Below are 20,811 nucleotides of genomic sequence, written 5' to 3'. Positions count from 1 at the left end.
ACAATAAATGATTTAGGCATTTTATATATTCTGTCTAAATGTACTGTCTAATTGTACAGAATAAAAATTACATTAAGTTAGCTGAGTGTAATGTTAAGTTACAAATGATATCACTTTCCTTTTTGTTCCGTTTTGGTTCAAGTTAGTTCATCCAGATCATTCAAAATACATGTACATACATACCGTCCAAAAAATATTTCCAGGATGTGCAAACCATCAATAACACATTGATCCGACTTCATATTGCTATTTCCAACAAATCCAAGAAACACAAATGACAGATGGTCTATTTCTGATCAACAGGACAAAACGCAAGAAAATGTAACCCTGAAAACATCCTTAGCATCATATCAGCATACAGAAAGAGTCCATCCATACAGTGAAAAATTAGGTACAAATCAAGTCTAGTGATTAAGAACTGTGTTCAATGGAAGTAGGACCCTCCACCTTGCATAAGGCATTGCAGCTGGTATAGCTGCCAGCAAAACAGTTGACATCCAGCTTCTGCTTAACTGCTCATCATATTATAACATTATCAATCATCACACACACTAAACACAGATGAGGGGAAACTACAAAACCTTAGGAGAGACAAACAAAAGTATACATCCGTAAGCACACACAGAATAGTGCCAGTTCAGCCTCTTAAGAATGGAAGAGGGCGAGGTTGGTTTGTGAGACAGAGCCGAGGGACTCTCAGCAGTCAGTTGGTGAATCTCTTATCACTTGGTTTTCTCCTCAGTGTACCTCTGCTGCCGACTCTGTTGTCGTCGCTTGACGTAGCTCTGAGCCATGGAGTTGATGATGGAGAAGATAAAGTAACAGACCATGACCAGAACCACCTTCTCAAAGCCCCACGACAGCCAGTTCTCAGTCTGCACAGAGAGACATGCATACAGAGGAATATTACTTGACTAACACAAATGCATTACAATTTGTATTATCTTGGCAATCAAAATCACATGCTTTGTCTCGACTTAGGAAGGATGGATGATGGTAGTAGTGCTCTTACCGCCGGGGTGCCTTCTCCGGTGTGGTGGTGGAGTTTACTCCTCTGGGCCTCTAGGTACTCACTGAAAGGCTTCTGTATGGAGGGACCTACCCTCGGCAGAGACCTGACACAGCGGCAGGGCAAGGACATCCACAGGCAGGGGAGAGGTGAGGAGGGGAAAAGACAGAGACAACATTATATCCCAGAGTACTTACCATACCAGTAGTATCCCTTCACATGGTAAAAGAATGAGGCTCTGTAGAGGGAACCCTTAGTCCCATAGGACCAGGGTTTAAAGAGAGCAGTCCATTGCTCATGATGTCGAGAGTTCCATTTTCTATGTGTTTCTAGTTAGGCATCAAGTCAGGCCTCTAGCTGGGAGAGCACACAGCAGAGTGAAGTGAGGCAGTCCTCATCTCTCTTATTTATCCCTGAGGTTCCTATAAGAAACCAGTCTGAGCCCAATAACCAGGAAGTGACTCGATATGCTGTCATCACAGCCTTATGGGTGGAAACAGATCAAACTAGGCGTGTTCATCAATATGACTGTCCATATATGGGAGGGAGAGCAAAGGATTAGATCACTGTGTGGGCCACAGTTAGTTCATCGGGGTCTTTAGATTATAGTTACAGAGAATGCAGACAATTTGATTGGAAGAGAACCCTCAGACACCATGAGGTACTATAACTTGATGTACCTGAATAACTCCACAATCATTTGTAGTTGACAGTACTATACCAAAATAATTGGTATAGTTTAATCAATGTATCACAACCATCATTAAATAGAATATACAAACATTTCTTAGACATAGTTACAGAGTTTCTTTTAATTCAGGTGTTAATATAAAACTTCAACATCTAAAACTTGACTAAACAGATTCAAGACAATTTACTATCAGGGGGTAAAAAAGTGAATTGGGTAATTGTAATTGCTGATCTTAAAGGGATATGGCAAGCCCATTCCCAGGCTAACTTTGACTGACTCACTCAGCCACACACACTCAGCCCGATTCAGCATTCAAGCACCAGTGTAACACATCATAGCGAGTCAGACCAGTCAACCAATTGCAATGGTAGCAAGCAAGTGTTCTTTCTCATGCGACTCATTTTAACTGTGAATAAGATGGCACTATAAACTGATAATTAGTTGTGAGTACGATTTATATTTTATTTGTAGATTTAATTTTTTTATGTGGTAAGAAATAGTCAAGGAAGAGCTGAAGATCTTAGCTAGTTATGTTGGATGTGTAATATGGAAGTGATGATTTATTTTTATTTTATACATCCTGCAGTTTCCCTGCTGCTGTGGGGTAGATTCTGGTGCAGTCAAAGCTAAACTGCTGTGAGTCAGAACAGAACACATTCCATCTGATAGGACCCCACACGGCTGTCTGACCACCTATGTGGGGAATTGGTTTGCGTGTAAGGGAAATAACCTTAATGGACGAGGTAAACACACACATTGACTTTGATGTTAAGCCCCCCCAGGGCTTGATATTAACTTTATTTTACATGTCCAAAAGCTCAAGTCACTTGTCCAACAATAAACATTGTCTTTAAGAGCATTTTTACATCATTGTATGATGCAAGGAACCACTTTACAAAATAAAATGCATTACTATATTTTTCACCATAGAGAACCAGACAAATGTAGGCTACACTTTGCATATTCAAGCCTGTCTCAAAATACAACACTGCCCCTTTAAAGCTCTCCTGGAGGATGGTTGGCCACTCTTGGTAGCCTATAAAATACAGCAACATTACAATTACAACAAAATACTTGGTCTTTATAAAATAATTCCCTCCATGGCTCGAAATTAAGGGCGTCCCGTTGACAAATACTGTATGTCTACGGTTCAAAACAGACTCTTGGACAGTTCTGGGAAGATGGATCCAAAATTCATACAACCACTGCACATAATAAAAAAACTAAACAAAAGCAATGATGCTGATGCAACAGATCAGACAGTTTAGCTTAAAATGTTGATACAGTAGTTTTATTTCTTAATATTATAAGCTCAACAATGCGCACATGGCTTTAGGCTATGTGCGAATGTTCCAAAATGCAATTAGCGGGAAAACACCGCTCACTACATGCGCAAGCGGTTTCATGTGACAGAAATGAACATCCGCTGCTGGACAATAAAATAATGTTGATTTGAAAACCTCTGAAAAAAAATTCTGGTTTCAATAGCATAGGCTATTAGACTTAAGTGTTTATAAAATAATTCCCTCATCATTTCTATGGTCTTATTTTGGCTAGGCTAGGCTACTTTGAAACAAGTTTAAAACTATTAAGTTTATGGTTAAACATTTTCAAAATGCTGACTCGCTCCGCTCAGATTGAAAGGTGGGTGATGTGCGGTGCACAACAGGCACCGTCCTTCACTCTCTGCTCTTGTGACCATTTGATCTGAACGAACTGTGTCTTGAGTATGTTGACAGACTCAAGCCATTAGACGTTAATGTTAATTATCCTTCATTATATTTGTCAAACACCACTGCCGTTTAGCCTATATTTATGTAATTAAGTCTCATTAAAGTTTAGCTACATTTTCTTGTGCCTCCCTCATGTCAGCATCGGTTTGGACAATATGCATATCACCTACACTTTGACATGTAGGCTTTTATTTATGTACATAAAAATAGATTAGAATATTATTCCAATGTTGGCCTCTCTGATCCAATTCTGATCAGAGTAATTGTTTGATATTGTGATTTGTGTGTGATTCTTTTTACTTAACAAGAGGACAAGCATCCATGTTGAGCCCCTGCCTCCAGTAAAGCACAGAGGAAGAATGACTGGGCAAAGCACCTCTCTCTTCATCTATACGCATACATTAAACACAGACACATACTCACCCGATCAGAGACACCATCTGTTCCACTATGTGCTTGCTGAACGTTATGATAACAAACAGTTTCTGTGGGAAGACAAATTAATGAACTGGGTGATTAGTGATCAGTCTCGGACAGAGACACAGACAGTGAGAACCTGAGTCGCCATCTGCACCGGGGTGGGGGACATATCCTATGTCTGCTTTGAACACAGTGACACATGCCATCCCAGCCAACTCTAGACAGTAAAATACCCTTGAGGTCTGCGGGAGAGGCACAAAGCCTCCCCCGGACCCTGGTCCTCCTCAACCCTGGAGGGCTTTGTCAGAACTGGTGAGATCACTGGCTGGTACCACGGAGATGAATTGGTCTGGTTAGACGGCTCAGCTCTCACCACCACGACTCACAGAGAGACACAGTCAGTCTCTCACCGTCTGGGAGTAGATTAGTCACTGTGGCAGACTCAACAATACAGCCGACAATTAAGAGTTTGATCTGATTTACAAAAAGCAATGGCTCTCATTAAAGTGCTCTCCATACTCCTTTCATCTGGAATGGTCTTCAACAGCAGCACTAGAAGTACTTCAAAACACAGAAACCATGGAATTACAGCCAACTGAACATATTCTGACATTAATGTCTGAATATGTCTAATTGGTTAGTACAACTAAAATATTTACTTGTATGTGCATTTTGACGATGGCTTTTCCAATAAGCGTCGCTCCAAAGAAGGTCCAAAATGGTACCAGGAAGTGGCCACATGTTATACCAGCCAGGTCAAACAGTGGATTAGGTATCTGAAAGACAGGTCGTAACGTGAAAATATATCCTGTAATAGAGGAGTGCATTCGAATTCTACCTTCATTGCCATAACTTAATTGTAACAAACATCAACATACAATATTCAGCGATGCGCTTCAATAATAAAGACCTCAACTTTAAAACAGTATAAGATAACAGAGTGCATGTCAAGTCATCAAATGTAGTTTTGGACATACCGAGGCACAGGCTAGAATCCCAAAGAATCCCACTTTCTGCACCATGTTCTGAATGCCCAGTTTTGCTCTAGTGACAAAATCCTGGAAACATAAATAAACAGTTTATTATCCTATATTAATTTATGCTTAACACATTATCAAACAATTTCTTCAATAATATATCAATATCATGATATATAACCAAACTGAAAACAAAAGTCTAATGTAATTCTGAAAAGGGTGTTACTTGATAAAGAATTCATGTGGTATAACAAATGCTATCAGATGGGCTATTATATTTTCCTTTGATCTCTTTTAGCAGCTCTGGTAAAAATCCAAGCCAAGAGTTGTTGGCAAATAACTGTTGAACTCTTTTGATCTGATTGATATACACTACAGTGGGAGGGTGAAATATTGTGGTTTCATGGGGGGCAATTATGTTGACACAAAATAAAATGTATCATCTAATCAATGGTGTCTTTAGTGATAATGTGACACATACTACTTCAACCCTTTCCCTAAAACGATTCAGTTGTAAATGTCAGGTCAAAAGCATGACATGATACTGTATATCGAGACCTTGGGACTGACTATAAGGTTCTCTGACATTTGTCAAAAATGAGTTATTCACATAGAGTCGCTCTGTAGGAGGTCCTTCACATGTGACATATGTCAGATGTGAAAAAGTCAATTTACGATGAAAGAAATCTGAATGTTCTATCTGTGCAAACACCTTTGAACTTGGTGCTATAAGGTTATATCTGCAATCTAATCACACAATGCTGGGTTGTAAAAAAAAAAACATTGTATGTAAGGTGATGTACTTTGAGTCATGAAAGAGGAAGACATCACAAAACAGTCTGGGACTTGAAAAATACTCATCATCACAAAACCATACATTTTGCAGATAGAACCTTTCAGTACCAAGTCCTTTGTTCATATCACAGGTTCTGGTCCTCTTTTGCAATTACTTTTTCAGAAAAATTGCCATCACTTAAGCTCTTTATGGTAAACATAAATACAGGTGCCTTAAGGCATGTTGAAGAACCATTGCTGTTTTAGTCTTGTTCTATATCAATAAGAAAACCTTCATGGAAGGAGTATTTCACAAAAATTACAAACATACCACATTTTATTGATAACTAGCAAGTAGTTTACGGACTTTGGGTGTCAGAGACCAGAAAAATATATCAGTTTACTCATCCGGAGCTAAGCTTTAGCAATGTTGCTAGTTCTGCATAGGATATAGTGTATTTGTCATTTTAGTGCACTACCGACCATGTAATGAACATTAATATATTTGATGATGTGATTAGAAAGAAGGAAGGGTATTCTTTTTATTTTATCATTAAATGTCTGTACTTATTGAAATAATTGTAACATTCTGTGCCAGATAGAACCTTATGGCTGAACCCATATTGACATTTCAGAACCTTAAGGTTCTATCTGCAATTTCTTTTTTACACAGATGTTGGATTGGATTTGGATACTCTGTAATTTAGGTACCTTTAAGGTGAGGACCTTAATGGGTTATGAAAGAAGAATTCACTATGCTTTGCGCAGATAGAACCTTATAGTCCCAAGGTCACAATATCTTAATAATAAATGAGTATGCAGCTGTACACACATTTACTGGTAGACATGATAAGATTACCTTTATTTCAGATTCCATGGCATGAGACTAGACTGGAGGAAAATCTGAGCTCTTTGCTTAGTTAGCAATCTGATCTAAGGGGTAGGCTGTTCACATTGCCTGTCCTTCAAATGAAAGGATCATGAAAAGAACGGCCTCGGGGATGATTAAAGAAGAGCTTGTTTCACTGTGACTCACTCCACTAGCAACACTGTTACTGGAAATGGTGGGAGGGGCTTTCAGAAAAGTAATGTGATAACTGGAGGCCAATCACAGGCCAGATAGAGAAGTCAGTGATGGACAGTTAAGTAGAGTTCCATCCCAAAATAAAAGACTGAAGGAGAGTATATAAGACTCCAGAGATTTGGGTGGAATGGGGCACTCAAGAGGCAGGCTACTACACTCTGTGAGAGGGGAAGACAGAGTCCCCACTCACCTGAGCAGTCTCTGCCTGCTCCAGCATCTCCTCAAACTCCTCATAGTCTTCGTCATCTGGGTCTGCTCCAGATAGCCTGGCTGCTCGGGCCATGAAGTAGGGGGGCAACTCCCCAATGGCTGTGCCTGCACCCTGGAGAGAAAGTCACACACTGGGTTAGTTTAGCACTGGTTCATACTCTGGCTCATACCAGAGTCAGGCATAGCTCTATGGTCTCTCACTACTAGATGAGGTTACGTGAGGTCAACCGAAGACTACCAATGTTGAGCCATCAAGATTCCCCGATTGTTCTAAACCCAAAGAAGCAGTTTCCCCAGGCACAGATTAAGTCCTGGACAAAAAAACAAAAACGTTTTAATGGACATTCTTCATTGAGCATGCTTTTTTTTTGTCCAGGACTAGGCTTATTCTGTGTCTGGGAAACCGCCCCATAGAGTTCACTACAATGTTGAAGCTAGATTTTAGGTTAATGATACTTATTTTTGCCATTGAAGACAGATGTTTACTTACCCACATACAGGCCTCCAGGCGGACCTTTGACACGATGGACCAGAGTGAGATGCTGCCCTCCACTCCTCCTCCCTCTGGACAGATGATCTGGTCTGGGTAGGGGGGCTCGGGGAAGTCTGTAGAACCACACTCGTACGCAGCCAGGGTGACTGATGCTATGTGTGGACCCTGAGAGCCAGAGGATGGATGGGTATTCCTTAATTCAACTGAACATGTGCAGTTGACACACTAGAGCTGGGATGATAAACCGAAAATTACCGACACCGCCTTCTTCTTACCGAAGCATTTAGCTTACGTTGGTAATTTTCATTGATTTTGCTATACAATGTTCCTGTAGATTGTTCTAAAACCATTATTTGGTCAACATTAATAGCCTATGCATTATGTTGGTTCCTGCTATGAAAGAATCGGCCTGTTCCTGTCGGCTGCTGACTCTTACTCCCTCTCTCCACTGTGACACGGAGGAGGGAGAGATGCATTCTGAGAAGCACAAGCATATGACCATTGCGCAAAATGCTATTGCGGGACAAAGACAGTTTTCAAAGCAACTACTGTTGTTCTAGTTACAGAGAGGAGAGTCACAGCTTTCTGTGAGTATGTCAATGTGTTTCTCACCTCTTAATATTGAGTTCATGGCACCAACCGGTGTAGGCTGTAGTTAGTATGGTTCTGATGCGCCCGCAGAGCCAAGCCGAGCACGCCATTTGCCTACATCAAGTAGCCTAGGCCTAGCGCTGGAAAGTGTTTGTAGGACATTAGCCTACATTTACTGATAGCCATGTAGACTAATCGATTAATCTATCTAGCTACAATATCATGTTTAGAGTACGCAATCTAGCTAAGTGTTTTGAGTTCCCACTTCCTCAGCTGGTGAACAATAGGCTATAGCTTATAGGCCAATATACACAAAGATGTCAGCAAATTCTCTACTGAGCCAAAAAGAAATCTGATAATTCCGGATCCTATTTTGACAGGTTGCACATCAAAATATCAATCATGCATTTGCTGGATATGTTAGATGAAATAGCTTTTTAAGATCATAGGCTACCACCTCAGGTGTCTTACTTGGCACTGGATTTGTTTTTGTCTAGAGCCGTGCCGCTAATGTAAACTAACTGTCCATAAAAAAAAAGTTTGTTGTATTTGTTGTTATCGAGCAAACAGCTCTAGCACCGCCCCAAAAAAGTATGTATTGTAATTTATCGCCGATTTATCGTTATCGGAAAAAAATTGGTCAATTTATCACGATATGGATTTTTGTCCATATCGCCCAGCTTTAACACACACACACAGCTGAGTCAGCACAGCCCCCCGACAGCCTGGTATGCAGCTCCATTAATCAGAGCCCAGGCTTAGTCACCTGGCTTCATTACCACAGTGACAGGAGATAGACAGAAGACAATTAGTCAGTGCTGATCCCCATAGCTCTCCTAGAGAGAGAGAGCTGACATGCTGGGGAGTCTTTTCACAATACGGGTTCACAAGGTCTCAATCCCTGACTTTCCTTCCGTTACAAATCTATACTAGTTTCACCATGATGGTGACTCAATGATAACAAGACAACACCTTTTCATTATTTGGAAATAAATAATCCTCTAAACATAGCAAATGAAATGCACGGTGGCCATTGCCTTTAGCAAAATAAGACAAACAGCCCCTACATTTCCATCTGAATCCAGCATGACCAGACTCATGAATCATACAATTATTCTTGTAACCCCCAGCAAAATGGGAGCATGGTCTCTGCTCCTTACTATGGGGTATCTAATTCTTTAGGTCCGAGGTAAATCCATAGCAGCTCTTTAGAGGGCAGATGTTTCTGGCACCCTTCAACTAGGGACTTTCCAACATGTTGACCTCACCTCCGAGGATGGTAAAGTGTGCACATAGCCTAACTATTTTAAATCAGGGAGCACAACCTCACCATTATCCAGATAGTAGGAGGATATATTGTTTTTAAGTGGCGAGTCCAAAAAACAGTTAAGCAAGCACTCCATCATATCAGCACATATTTTCACAAGTGGCTGATATTTTAGTGATGCCTTGATTCAAATATAAAGCAAACATACTGGTAATATCCACATGAACATTTGTACAATACAAAATATGCCTACCGCTATACAAATCACGACACTGCATCTTTGAATGAATATAGAATAATTTAAGTGTTTGTAAGTTACATTAGACAAAGTGGGCCTACCACCATACAAATCATAATACTGACACTGTCTTTATTAAATCATATAGAATAATGTTTGTAAGTTGCATTAGACAGCTACAGTTTCTCATTTTGGAGAAGATGACTGAAAGCTGATGGAAATTACCGCCCTCACACTGAGTGGGGAGATGTGGGAAAGGGAATAAGGTCATACACACGTCTAGGGAAGATGACACGTCATGAGGTCAACACCACCAACACTACCAGAGGCTGTGGTTTACAGGCCTGTGTCTACTAGTGGGTTTGGGTAGTGTGTGTAGTGAGGAAAATAATGGGTAGTTAGGCATAGAATTGGAAAGGCTACAAAAGTAAATTGTATTTCCAAATCAGCTATTTCAAAAGTTTAGTAGAAACCTTGCAATTTCCCATTTGTAAATGTGGAGCTGTTGACTCAAGGGTATATACATCATAAGATCTGGTGAACAATGGCCACATCCCTGAAAAAAATGGGGACCTCGACAGAATCACTTCCTTGTGTTCGTCACAGTTGAATGTTTAATTTCACCACAGCCAAGATGGACGTCACAAACATACCACTCAGTGGAGGAAGGAGTGTGACTCAACCGCAGTCACACTTTGATCACTCATGAGGAACTAGGGCTGTGGCGGTCATGAAATTGTCGGGCTGTAATTGTCATGCAAATAACTGCCGGTCTCACGGTAATTGACTGTTAATTACCATAAACCCGTTTAACATCTCTGGGCTTCTACGCATAGACAAGCCACTGATGCGGACCTTTGGAACATCTACATTTAAAAAAGTCTAATAAATTCATTTAATATAGCCTACACCATCACAATAAACTATTATGTATTTTAGGCAGGTCTAAAGAAACATTGACACGCAGCCCATTTCAGAAGAACAGAACAGCATATTCTGAGTCAGCCTTATGTTAGGCCCTGACCTGGCTATGCCATATGGTTGTGGGCCTAACTAGATCATTTAGCAGATAAGATTTGCTTATAGCTCCAGTGGCATGATTTTATAGTAAGAATAATACAATTGAACATAGCGGAATAAAATAAAAATGGTATTTTCCCCAAACGATTTCCGAGGGAGTGCGCACATGCTATGTTAAGTGGTTAACAAAGTGATAATTTGAAACAGGTCCTCCTATATGCTTAATTTAGAGTTATTTATGCAACTTTAGTTGTGATACAAACCTTAGGCTACATGTTTTCATTTCTAATACATTCTAATGCCCAGTTTACATCGTGGCACATTTTATTACGCCATCTTCACGGAGTCTTGCCCCGCTACTGAAGGGACAAGTATACTGTTTGTAACGCTAGATGGAGGAGAGCATGTTTATTTGGTCCACCCATCTATTACCGGGTTGGACACCCCTTTGCCTCCAAAACAGCTTGACCTCTTCGGGGGCATTCTACAAGGTGTCGGAAACGTTCTACAGGGATGTTGGTCCATGCTGACGCAATGGCATCATGCAGTTGCTGCATATTGGACAGCCGTACATTCATGCTGCGAACAGGCTGTTCCATCTCATCACAAAGATGCTCTATAGGGTTGACGTCTGGGGTCTGGGCAGGCCACTGCAGAGCAGCTAGTTAACTAGCCAACTAAATGCTAGGCTAGGTTGAAGATACCAGTGTAGCTAGCGACCTCCACCTAATAATTACGTCATTACCATCACAAATTTAAACGGGAGGCAACTGTCATAATATAATTGGCTTAACAGCCAATGTGTATTATTCAAGTCATCGATGGACTCTAGCTGGACTGAAAGTTATAAAAATGTCAAAGTATGCTTCGTCCGTCTTGCAACGGAGCCTTCAACCGCAAGGGGACATTGCGATTCCACTCAGTTGTGAATGTCCCCATTGAAATGCATGACATCCGGCGTAACAGTGTACTTATGGGTAATGTGAACGAGGCTTAACGCTGCGACTAATGATTTGAAAAAAAGTTGCATGAAAGGCATGAACTCTGCTCTGTTTCTTGCGCAGGCTGCACACACTTCATCAGACTATTCTCAATTGAATCTGGTCTTTACATATAACCCACGAATTTGTACAGTGAGTGTATAAATATTAGGAACACCTTCCTAATAAAAATGTTAAATCCTTCTTTAACCTGTCTCCTTATTTCTTTATTTAAAATGGCCCACAAAAAAATTAAACGTAGCATGTACTCGAATAGCGAATGGTGGAAGCTCTTCCCTCAGTTCAGTTTTTAATATGCCAGGTAGGCTACACCAGTTGTAAAGCAGATTAATGTGATACCTTTTAAGAATTGAGCCATAAATATAGCAGTACAAGAAAGCTGGGATCCTCTTTTAAATAGTGGCCAGTCAAAACTCTGTTTTCACACACGATTGCGCAATGGCTGGGTTTATAAGAACACGTTTCACTAGACTCTGTAGGCTGTAGGCTCTCCAACCCTGTTCCAGGGGTCCTAGGCCTATAGGCTATGCTTAGAGTTATTTGGCCACTTTAGTTGTGATACCAACCTTATCAAAACATATAGGCCTATGGGCTAGGCTACATGATTCATGTGACTATGATTTGAAAAAGTCGCAAAAAAATGTCTTCCCTTAAACTACACATGCTGGGCATCATTCACAAGTAATAATAATAATAATAATAATAATAATCACCCATTAGACTATTCTCAATTTAATATTGTCTTTACATATACCAAATAATATATGTGTGAAATTAGTTTTTATTTAGAATAGGCCATTATCAAGCACCTGTAGGAACAGGGGCTGGGGGGGAAAAAGACATCTACCATATGCACATGAATAGCGAATGGAGGACACTTTTCCCGCGGTTAATTTTCATGCCAGCCAGGTAGGTTACTCCGGTTGTAAAGTGAAGCAATGTTAATATTAACAAAGTTGAGAAATAAATATAAATTTAGTAGGCCTAGCCTATAGAAAGCCGATTGGATCCTCTTTAATAGAAGCCATCAAAACTATTTTCTCACGCAATTGCATAGCCTAGCCCAGTCCAGTCATACTCAAATGGCGGACTGCGGTCGACACAGCAAAGGGTCAATACGGACCAAACAGCACCAAACGATATCGAAGTCAGTAAATTAATTTCAGACAGCCTTCAAACATGATCGACCGGGCGCCGTTTCCCCAGCGCAGTGCAGCCTCTTTATGTCTATAGCGTGAAGAAACACCAGCCTGGAGCCACGTCCTATCCAATCGCGTGCATTTATGTAAATCAGTCTCATGAAGAGAGCCGCGTCTCATCCAATCGCATAAATATATGCAAATATCTTTGACAGTGAAATACACTGTTGGGACTGGGAGCAAGCAGCAGGCAGACACATACGGAAATACGTCCATCGATAGACATTGTGAATGTGAGGATGGCTTGTTAAAAGAAAAGTTGATAGCGAAAATCACATTTTCAAAGACTGGGTGGACAGACAAATACGCATTAATTCTCCCCGCAACAAGTTCAAAACCAATGTGCCTGATATGCTCAAGAGTCCATAGCGCTTGTGAAAAGTGCCAATATGACACAAAACACAGTCATTTCGAGCAAACTCATTCCCAAAACACAGGTGAGAACGAGAAAAATAAATAAGCTCAAAGCCCAATATTCGAGGTCCACCAAAGTTCTTGTGCATTCCCTGACAGCCCAAGAACGTGCAATGGAGTGCTCACTGAGAATTACTTGGGTTTTGGGAAAACGCAAAAAGCCATTTACTGACGCAGTGATGGTTAAAAAAAATGCATGAGTGAAGTTGCTGAGACCTTGCTTGATGGTAAACAAAAAGATGAGCTGAAGGAAAATATCAAACAGATCCAACTGTCAGATTCAACAGCAATGAGAAGAACTGAAATATTAGCTGAAGATTTAACTTCACAACTTGATGAGGCCATTCAGAATGCACCATGCATTTCATTAGCTGTGGATGAATCAACAGATAACACTGATAATGCACAGCTTCTGGTGTTTGTCAGATTTTATAACAAAACAAATTAGGAATTCTATGAGGAGCTGTTGGGCTTAACAAATCTAGACGCACACACACGGGGAGAGGATATCTATGAGGCCATCAAAGGGATGCTGACAAAAAGGGGGACAGATCTAAAGTCAGTGGTCTCCATCACCACAGATGGAGCTCCAGCCATGATAGGAAGAGGGAGGGGACTGGTTGCACGTTTGAAAGAGGACATACATTACATACATACATTTTAGTCATTTAGCAGACGCTCTTATCCAGAGCGACTTACAGTTAGTGAATACCTATTTTTTTTATATATACTGGCCCCCCACCCTGACCTGACATATCACTGCATCCTCCATCAATCTGTCCTGTGTGCCAGTCTGGGAAAATAGTATTCTGAGGTCATGACAATGATGATGAAACTGATAAATGTTTTGAGAGCAACATCTTCCCTACAACACCCCCTGCTACGAGGCATTCTGACAAAGGCCAATGCCAGTTTTCATGACTTACTACTGCACAACAATGTCAGATGGCTCAGCAAAGGCAGCGTTTTGGAACGCTTTTGGGCCATTCAGGAGGTAATCAAAGCTTTCTTATGAGAGCAAAAGAGTGACAAGGCAACTCAGTTTTCTGAGTTTTTGAAAGATGAGAAGATGGAAACAGTTGCATTTTTGACACCCATTACATCACATCTTAATCAACTGAATGTTAAGCTGCAGGGACGGGACAACACAGTGTGTGATATGATAACAGCAGTTCAGGCTTTCCAGAACAAATTGGAGCCTTTCAAGAATGATCTCCAGGGAGAGCTTGTCCACCTCCCCAATCTTCTGGTGCAAACGCAGGGAGACAGATTTTCCCAACCATGTTGATTTCATCCAGAAGCTGATGGATAACTTCAAGGCTTGCTTTGATGACTTCACTGTTGGAAGAGAACTGCTGCTGCTCATCCAGAACCCCGTCTTGGCCACAAATGTGACAAAGTTGTCAGAAGAAGCAAAACAGATCTTCAGATGGGTAGATGTTGCATCACTGACAATGGAGTTGATTGAACTGCAAGAAAATGGGGCTTTGAAGGAGCACACTGGTGTTTGTGACCCTGTCCCTTTCTGGGGAAAGATGGTGCCTGCAGCTGATGTCCCTGTTCTCAAGAGACTGGCACTAGACATCCTGACCATGTTTGGCTCCACATACAGCTGTGAAACAAATACCACACCAGGCTCACCAATGAACACCTGCACCAGTGTCTCAGAGTTGCTCTCAAACCATGTGACAAAGTTCAAAGCATTGGCAGGAGAGTGTAATTTTTCTCATTAATGCAGGGCAAGGCCCAGACTGACTTATACATTAATATTGCATGGCCCACAGTGACGTTCTGTGCATTCAGATTATTTTTGTTAAACTCTCCTTTGTTCTCCAGAAAACATGCACTTTATTGATTTTTTTTAAATTCAAGGGCCATGTACAATGGTTCACAGTGCACAGACAATTATGCAACCACTTTTGTTCTTCAGCAATGTTTATGCAATGTTGCACATGTTAATTACATAAGTTGTAATTAATTCAAATTCCTAGTCTCATTTAATGTATTTAATGTTTCCTAAGTCGTAGACGACTATGTTTGTTACTACGCTGTACCACAGCGCCGATAAAGGACATTATCCATCCGGAACTTTGCCACCTAGGAAATTTGTGTCGCTGGATCTTCTCAAATAGTAGTTGAGTACCCCTGGCCTAGCCTATAGAAATGTTGCGCAACATGGGCTTATAAGAACACATTTCATTCTATGCATCAACCAGCTATGAGGAGCTGGCGCTCTCTGCGCAACAGGTGATCCTATTCTGCTCAAACTGAATGTCAGGGCTCTCATGAAGTGTTTGATTTGATTTTCGATTGTATTTACATTGATGTCAGAGTGATTAGAGGGACAGAACGCCGAATACCAGGTGATTAGCGACTGGCCGTTAGCAAGTTTGGTAGGCTACTAATGACCATCAGCGGCATTAGAGCGCAGTTTTGGAGAAGCCTAGTTACCGTGACTCAACAGTCACATGGAATTTGACTGCGGTCATGACTCGTGACTGCCGGTGTAGCGGTAATATGGTCACTGTGACAGCCCTAAATCCAGATAGATAACTTTTGATAAACTGGGCCCAGAGGTGAAAGGCAGATCTATTTAGACCAGATCTGAATACACAAAGAATGAGATAGGAAGTATGAGGCCACCCACTGGACAAACTGTGGATATGTATTTTACGTTTCTGGTAGTGGTCAGTCAAACATCACTCAGATGGAAATACCCTGTGCACAAAATGTGTCCCTCTTGCTCAAAGAGGACAAGGACAAGCCTGTCAACTAATTCACCGTAACTATATATATTTTTTTAATCTATCGTGCCAGTTATGGAACAACAAGCAGAGCTAATAGGCTCACAAAAATATCCAATGACACATACTGTACCAGCATTCTCAGAAAAGTAATTACTACAGATATACAGCAGGCTTTTCCACTGTCTGAGCGTGATAAGTTAGATTACGTTTTTGTTGGCACAGCTGACAGGCAAGGGAAGGGTGGTTCTCTTACTTACCAGGTATAGTAGGAAAGTATGTAGGCCAGTCCCAAGGCCTACTGAGGACAGGATGCCCAAACCTACCCAGTAGGCACACCACAGGAACCTCTTCTCCAGGTACTGCACATACTGCAGAGGAGAACAGACAGGAGGGGGCGAGAGAAGTAGAGAGCGCTTTAGGCTTTTGCATGGACATAGATAGCCATAACATACTTCACAAGACATTTATCCTTTGGAGAGAACATTGGAGACCTATGTTATGCCAAGGATAGTGGTGGAAAAAATAGTACATGTAAAAATTGTACACCATAATATCAACATATGAGCTAAGATTTATCCAATGTATTGGCCTGAGCCTCAAGCAAAAAAAAGTTTATTGCTCAACATATTTCCTCCTCAGATGACCTTTCCTCTAGGAATGCAGTGTATCTGAATGAACAGTTACTTATCTTTAACCATTAAACATCTAAAATAAATCAATGACAGAGGAGGTGATAGGGGTTTCTGTTTCTCTCCTTCCTTACCTTCTGGTGTGCTCCCTCGGTGGAGTAGGCAAGGGAGAAGAGTGAACAAAATACCAGGAACAAGAACACTGTACCCCTTCTTCGCCATAACCTGTAGAGGGGAGAAGTGGAACAGTTTATTAGGTACAACTACCTAATGACTAGACTGGCAAACTGAAAAAAGCTTTAAACTGATCAGTTGCTTTCTAGTTTTACTGTCAAGTAGTGGTGGTTTACTTTAATGTCCACTCCTTTAGTGTGATGAAGGTTTCCAGGAGGAAGTAGTGTAGTGTGAGGATAGGCCTCCTCCACAGCACCAGAGCGAGACGCTCCTCCCGATCTTTCTGCCTCCTCTCACTCACCACAGGGTCTGTAGATACAGGAGCACACTCGTGAGGTCAGATTAACCTATAAAGTGGGCTACTTTCAAAAAAGCTACTGCAATATCCCCTTATTTTGCGGGACATAGGCTATCGTGACTTTGACAAAATCATGTCACTGTCTAGGCCTAAGTAGGAACGTAAAGCTAGCAATTGGTGGTGTTCTCTAGTCTAGACCTTTGAATCAAGTAGAATATTTTAGTAGTTTCTAAACTATGGAATAAAGAAGTACCCAACAGGTTGGGACCATTCTGGCAATACTGGAATGTTGCAAGAAGAACTGCCAATAGAATACTTTTTGCAGTTGCTGCATACCAATAGCGACACACACCATTATCCTTCCTTGGTAAAATTGTTTATCTATTATCCATAAACACAGCCTAATGCTGGTTCACATGGATAAGTTTCAAAACCGACCTGCAAAATGTCCATTCTGTTTGTCTTTGGTTCCTCGTTGCTGTGGTTGTTCACAGCTTGCCCCATTCTTTGCCATCTCATTCACTGTTAAATCGACCAGACAACCTGAAGACAAGACCAGCAAACACGTTTTTTAGGGTTTGGGCCTCTGTCAACGGTAGGAAGCGCATTAGCTAGTTATTGCTTGTCACTGAATGACAGCTAGTGGCAACATCTCCCACACGCTAAAGTTAGCTAGCTAACCGGCATGCACACTAACAACCAGCTAATAACAAGTAACCCTTATTCATGACTCGAACTCCATTGGATTACATTGACCGGCTGTGTAAACCACCTTGGGTTTTCGAGAACTAGCTAGCAAGTAAAGTGTGTAATAACGCTCCCTTAGCTAGCTGGCTGGAGTGAGTTTATAAAAACATATAGTTAGCTACAATTAAATGTGTCAATGTTTATGACTATGAATAACTGATTATAAACTACAGTAACCTATTGCATGCTGACGTCGCTAGTGAGCCAGGTAGCTCTGTCTAGCTAAACTTAGTAGCTAGCTAGCGACACTGGGGAATATTATAGGCTACAACAACCATGGAAACATGTTAGGATCTAGTTACTTCAGTTGTTGTGTTGACTGTAATGTCACAACTCAGTTCACAGTCGAAAATGATACATATTCTAGCCAAAGATTAATTTGTTAGTCACACAAATGGAATTAAATGAGCTGTCATACCTCTGAGCGTCTCCTTCCTGGAGGAATCTTCTTCTTCTATGGTATATTGGCGTTCGCACAAGTTAATGTGCATCCCGCCACCTACTGTGCGGGGTAGAAACAGGATTCCCAAAAATGGAACAAAATATCCCACCAAAAAACTACAAAGCTACAAAAAAATTACAAAAAATAGACTAAACCAAATCAAACAACTTTTCTGAACCTGGTACCCCTTGCAAGTCTTCAGATGTAAAATCCTTGCAAGTCTTCAGATGTAAAATCCTTAAGTCCCAAAACCTTTTCTGCCACAGCCACAGTAATGTCCAGTTTCTTGGACTTCTTTGAGACTTGTGCCGTATAGTTTATACCTGTGGCAATGAACTCCACAAAATCTACCTTTTTACCACACAGGGTATCTTTTGACTGGCAGCAAACATTTACTACAGGCTGTGGTGCGTCCACTACCATATCTTCACTAGCATCACATAGCAAACATAGCCTAATCCTTTACAATTCTAACACAGCAATGGTTTGGGGACAAAAGTTCTTACAGTGTATCTTACATAACCAACCTTCCCATTTGCTCTTTATCAAAAAACAACAGGACCGACAGACTTTCTTCTTTTTCTCTATTCACCCAGCGGGTCAGACGCCAGGCACCAGCCACACCAGTATTTTCTTCAAGTATTCAATCTGAGCATCCGTCGTCACCCCTGAGATGACTCCTTTGACGGGTGCTCTTCTCCTAAGTTCAAAACACAAAACGTATGTTGTTCGTATTCTTTTGAGGCTCACTGCAATCTTCCTCTGTTCTTCAAAAAAACAATTAATCAAAATAAGACCACTCCTGGTCAGTCTGACAGACTCCACTTTCCCCAGCGCATACTTCACAATTTTCGACACCTCAAATGGGTTTCCCACATATGCATCCTTACTCAACAAATGGCTCCCGAGTGGCGCAGCGGTCTAAAGGCACTGCATCGCAGTGCTAGAGGCGTCACTTCAGACAAGGGTTTGATCCCGGGCTGTGTCTCAGCCGGCCACAACCGGGAGACCCATGAGGCGGTGCACAATTGGCCCAGCGTCGTCCGGGTTAGGGGAGGGTTTGACCGGTGGGGGTGTCCTTGTCCCATCGCGCTTTGGAGGACGCACGGCTCTCGACCTTCGCCTCTCCCAAGTCCGTACGGGAGTTGCAGCGATGGGACAAGACTGTAACTACCAATTGGATATCACAAAAAAGGGGTACAATGTTTTATTTTTAAACGCATCCCAACAAGAAGTGATTCATTATCATTCATACACGTATCCCAGTGGCGATTTTAGCATCTAAATCTTGGTGGGGCACTTTATGCATGCCAGCAAAGCCACTACACAACACAACACTAAACAATACATTAATTGCACTATAACAGTGACAAACGGTGCCCACAAACTGTTAGGGCCTACATAAAGTCCCAACAGCAGTCCCAACACCTTACCACTGCTACACCTGGCTATCAGCGGAGCCTTGTCTGGCAGCGAAACAGTTCACTCAGCCTCATTTACTGCCTTTAAAAAAAACATAGCTGATATGGCTGACTTACTTAAACAAATGTGGTTTCTACTGACAATTGAGATGTACAAATTATGGCATAAAGGAACGACGAGCAGATAAGAGGCAATCCGTAATATCGATTAAGACATTCATGAGCAAGCTAGGATGGACGTAGTCAATATAACTATTTGTTCAAAACTTTTGAAATGTACAGCGACAGAATTCAGAACATGGGCCGTTCTTACAGTATTCTCCCTGTACAACAAGTCAGAACCATAGGATAAATAAAGGGGGCATATAAGCAGACAATGAAAGCTCTTACAATATTTGATGATGACATTTCTCTACAACAGGCTATAGGCTAAATGTGTACCACCAAGTCAGAACAGTAGGCTACGTTATGAGAGGAAAAGGGACTAAATTATTAGGGTGTGGCACATGGGCTACTAACAGCTTACTACACAACATACACTTAGTATTACTTTCTTAGCTGCAGTATACATATCTCCCTGGCATATTATGTCGTTTATGCAGCAGCATACAATACATTTTTGGACTCACCTTGTTGTGCTGTGCTCACTTGAACAGGAAGGTGGTGCGGCGGTCCTTTGTGGGCAAATTTTGTCATCAAACTTTTTCATCAAAGACGGGCATTCTCTGGATTTATGGTGATTTCAAGACAACTGGGAACTCTGAAAAAGGTTGAATCATGACATCAGTGATCTTCAGGTCGGAGCGCTAGAAAGAGGCCCGATTTCCCAACTTGGAATTCAGAGTTGGATGACCGTTCAAAACGTATTTTCCCAGTCGTAGCTCGTTCAAATCAAAATCAAATCAAATGTTATTTGCCACATGCGCCGAATACAACAGGTGAAATGCTTACTTACAAGCCCTTAACCAACAATGCAGTTTTTAAGAAGAAAAAAAAAGTGTTAAGTAAAAAAAAGATAAGTAAAAAAAAAGATAAGTAAAAAATAGAAAAAAGCAAACAATTAAAGAGCAGCAGTCAAATAAAATAACAGGCTATATACAGGGGGTACCTGTACAGAGTCACAGTCAAGGTAATTGAGGTAATATCTACATGTGGGTAGAGTTTCCAGTTGTCTTGAACTCACTGAAGTCTGAGATTTCCCAGTTCAGAGTTTCGAGTTGTTTTGAACTCGG

General features: G+C 41.2%; 1 protein-coding gene across 1 annotated transcript; it reads right to left on the bottom strand.

The window, feature by feature from the left end:
- Positions 1-6: 6 nt before the first annotated feature.
- LOC121559094 (vacuole membrane protein 1) lies at positions 7-18,232 on the bottom strand. The gene is made up of 12 exons (XM_041872389.1): positions 18,135-18,232; positions 17,408-17,512; positions 16,848-16,980; positions 16,632-16,722; positions 16,126-16,236; positions 7,389-7,556; positions 6,879-7,010; positions 4,831-4,911; positions 4,513-4,629; positions 3,857-3,918; positions 1,013-1,115; positions 7-875 (listed from the first exon to the last, which is right to left on the bottom strand). Exons 1-12 carry the CDS (start codon positions 18,205-18,207, stop codon positions 723-725), a joined length of 1,329 nt encoding a protein of 442 aa, XP_041728323.1. The 5' UTR covers positions 18,208-18,232; the 3' UTR covers positions 7-722.
- Between the last annotated feature and the right edge of the window lie 2,579 nt (positions 18,233-20,811).

Source organism: Coregonus clupeaformis, chromosome 5, assembly GCF_020615455.1.
Source record: "Coregonus clupeaformis isolate EN_2021a chromosome 5, ASM2061545v1, whole genome shotgun sequence".
NCBI lineage: Eukaryota > Metazoa > Chordata > Actinopteri > Salmoniformes > Salmonidae > Coregonus > Coregonus clupeaformis.
The sequence above is the reverse complement of the archived record's forward strand: the minus strand, read 5'-3'. Positions and strand labels throughout refer to the sequence as shown.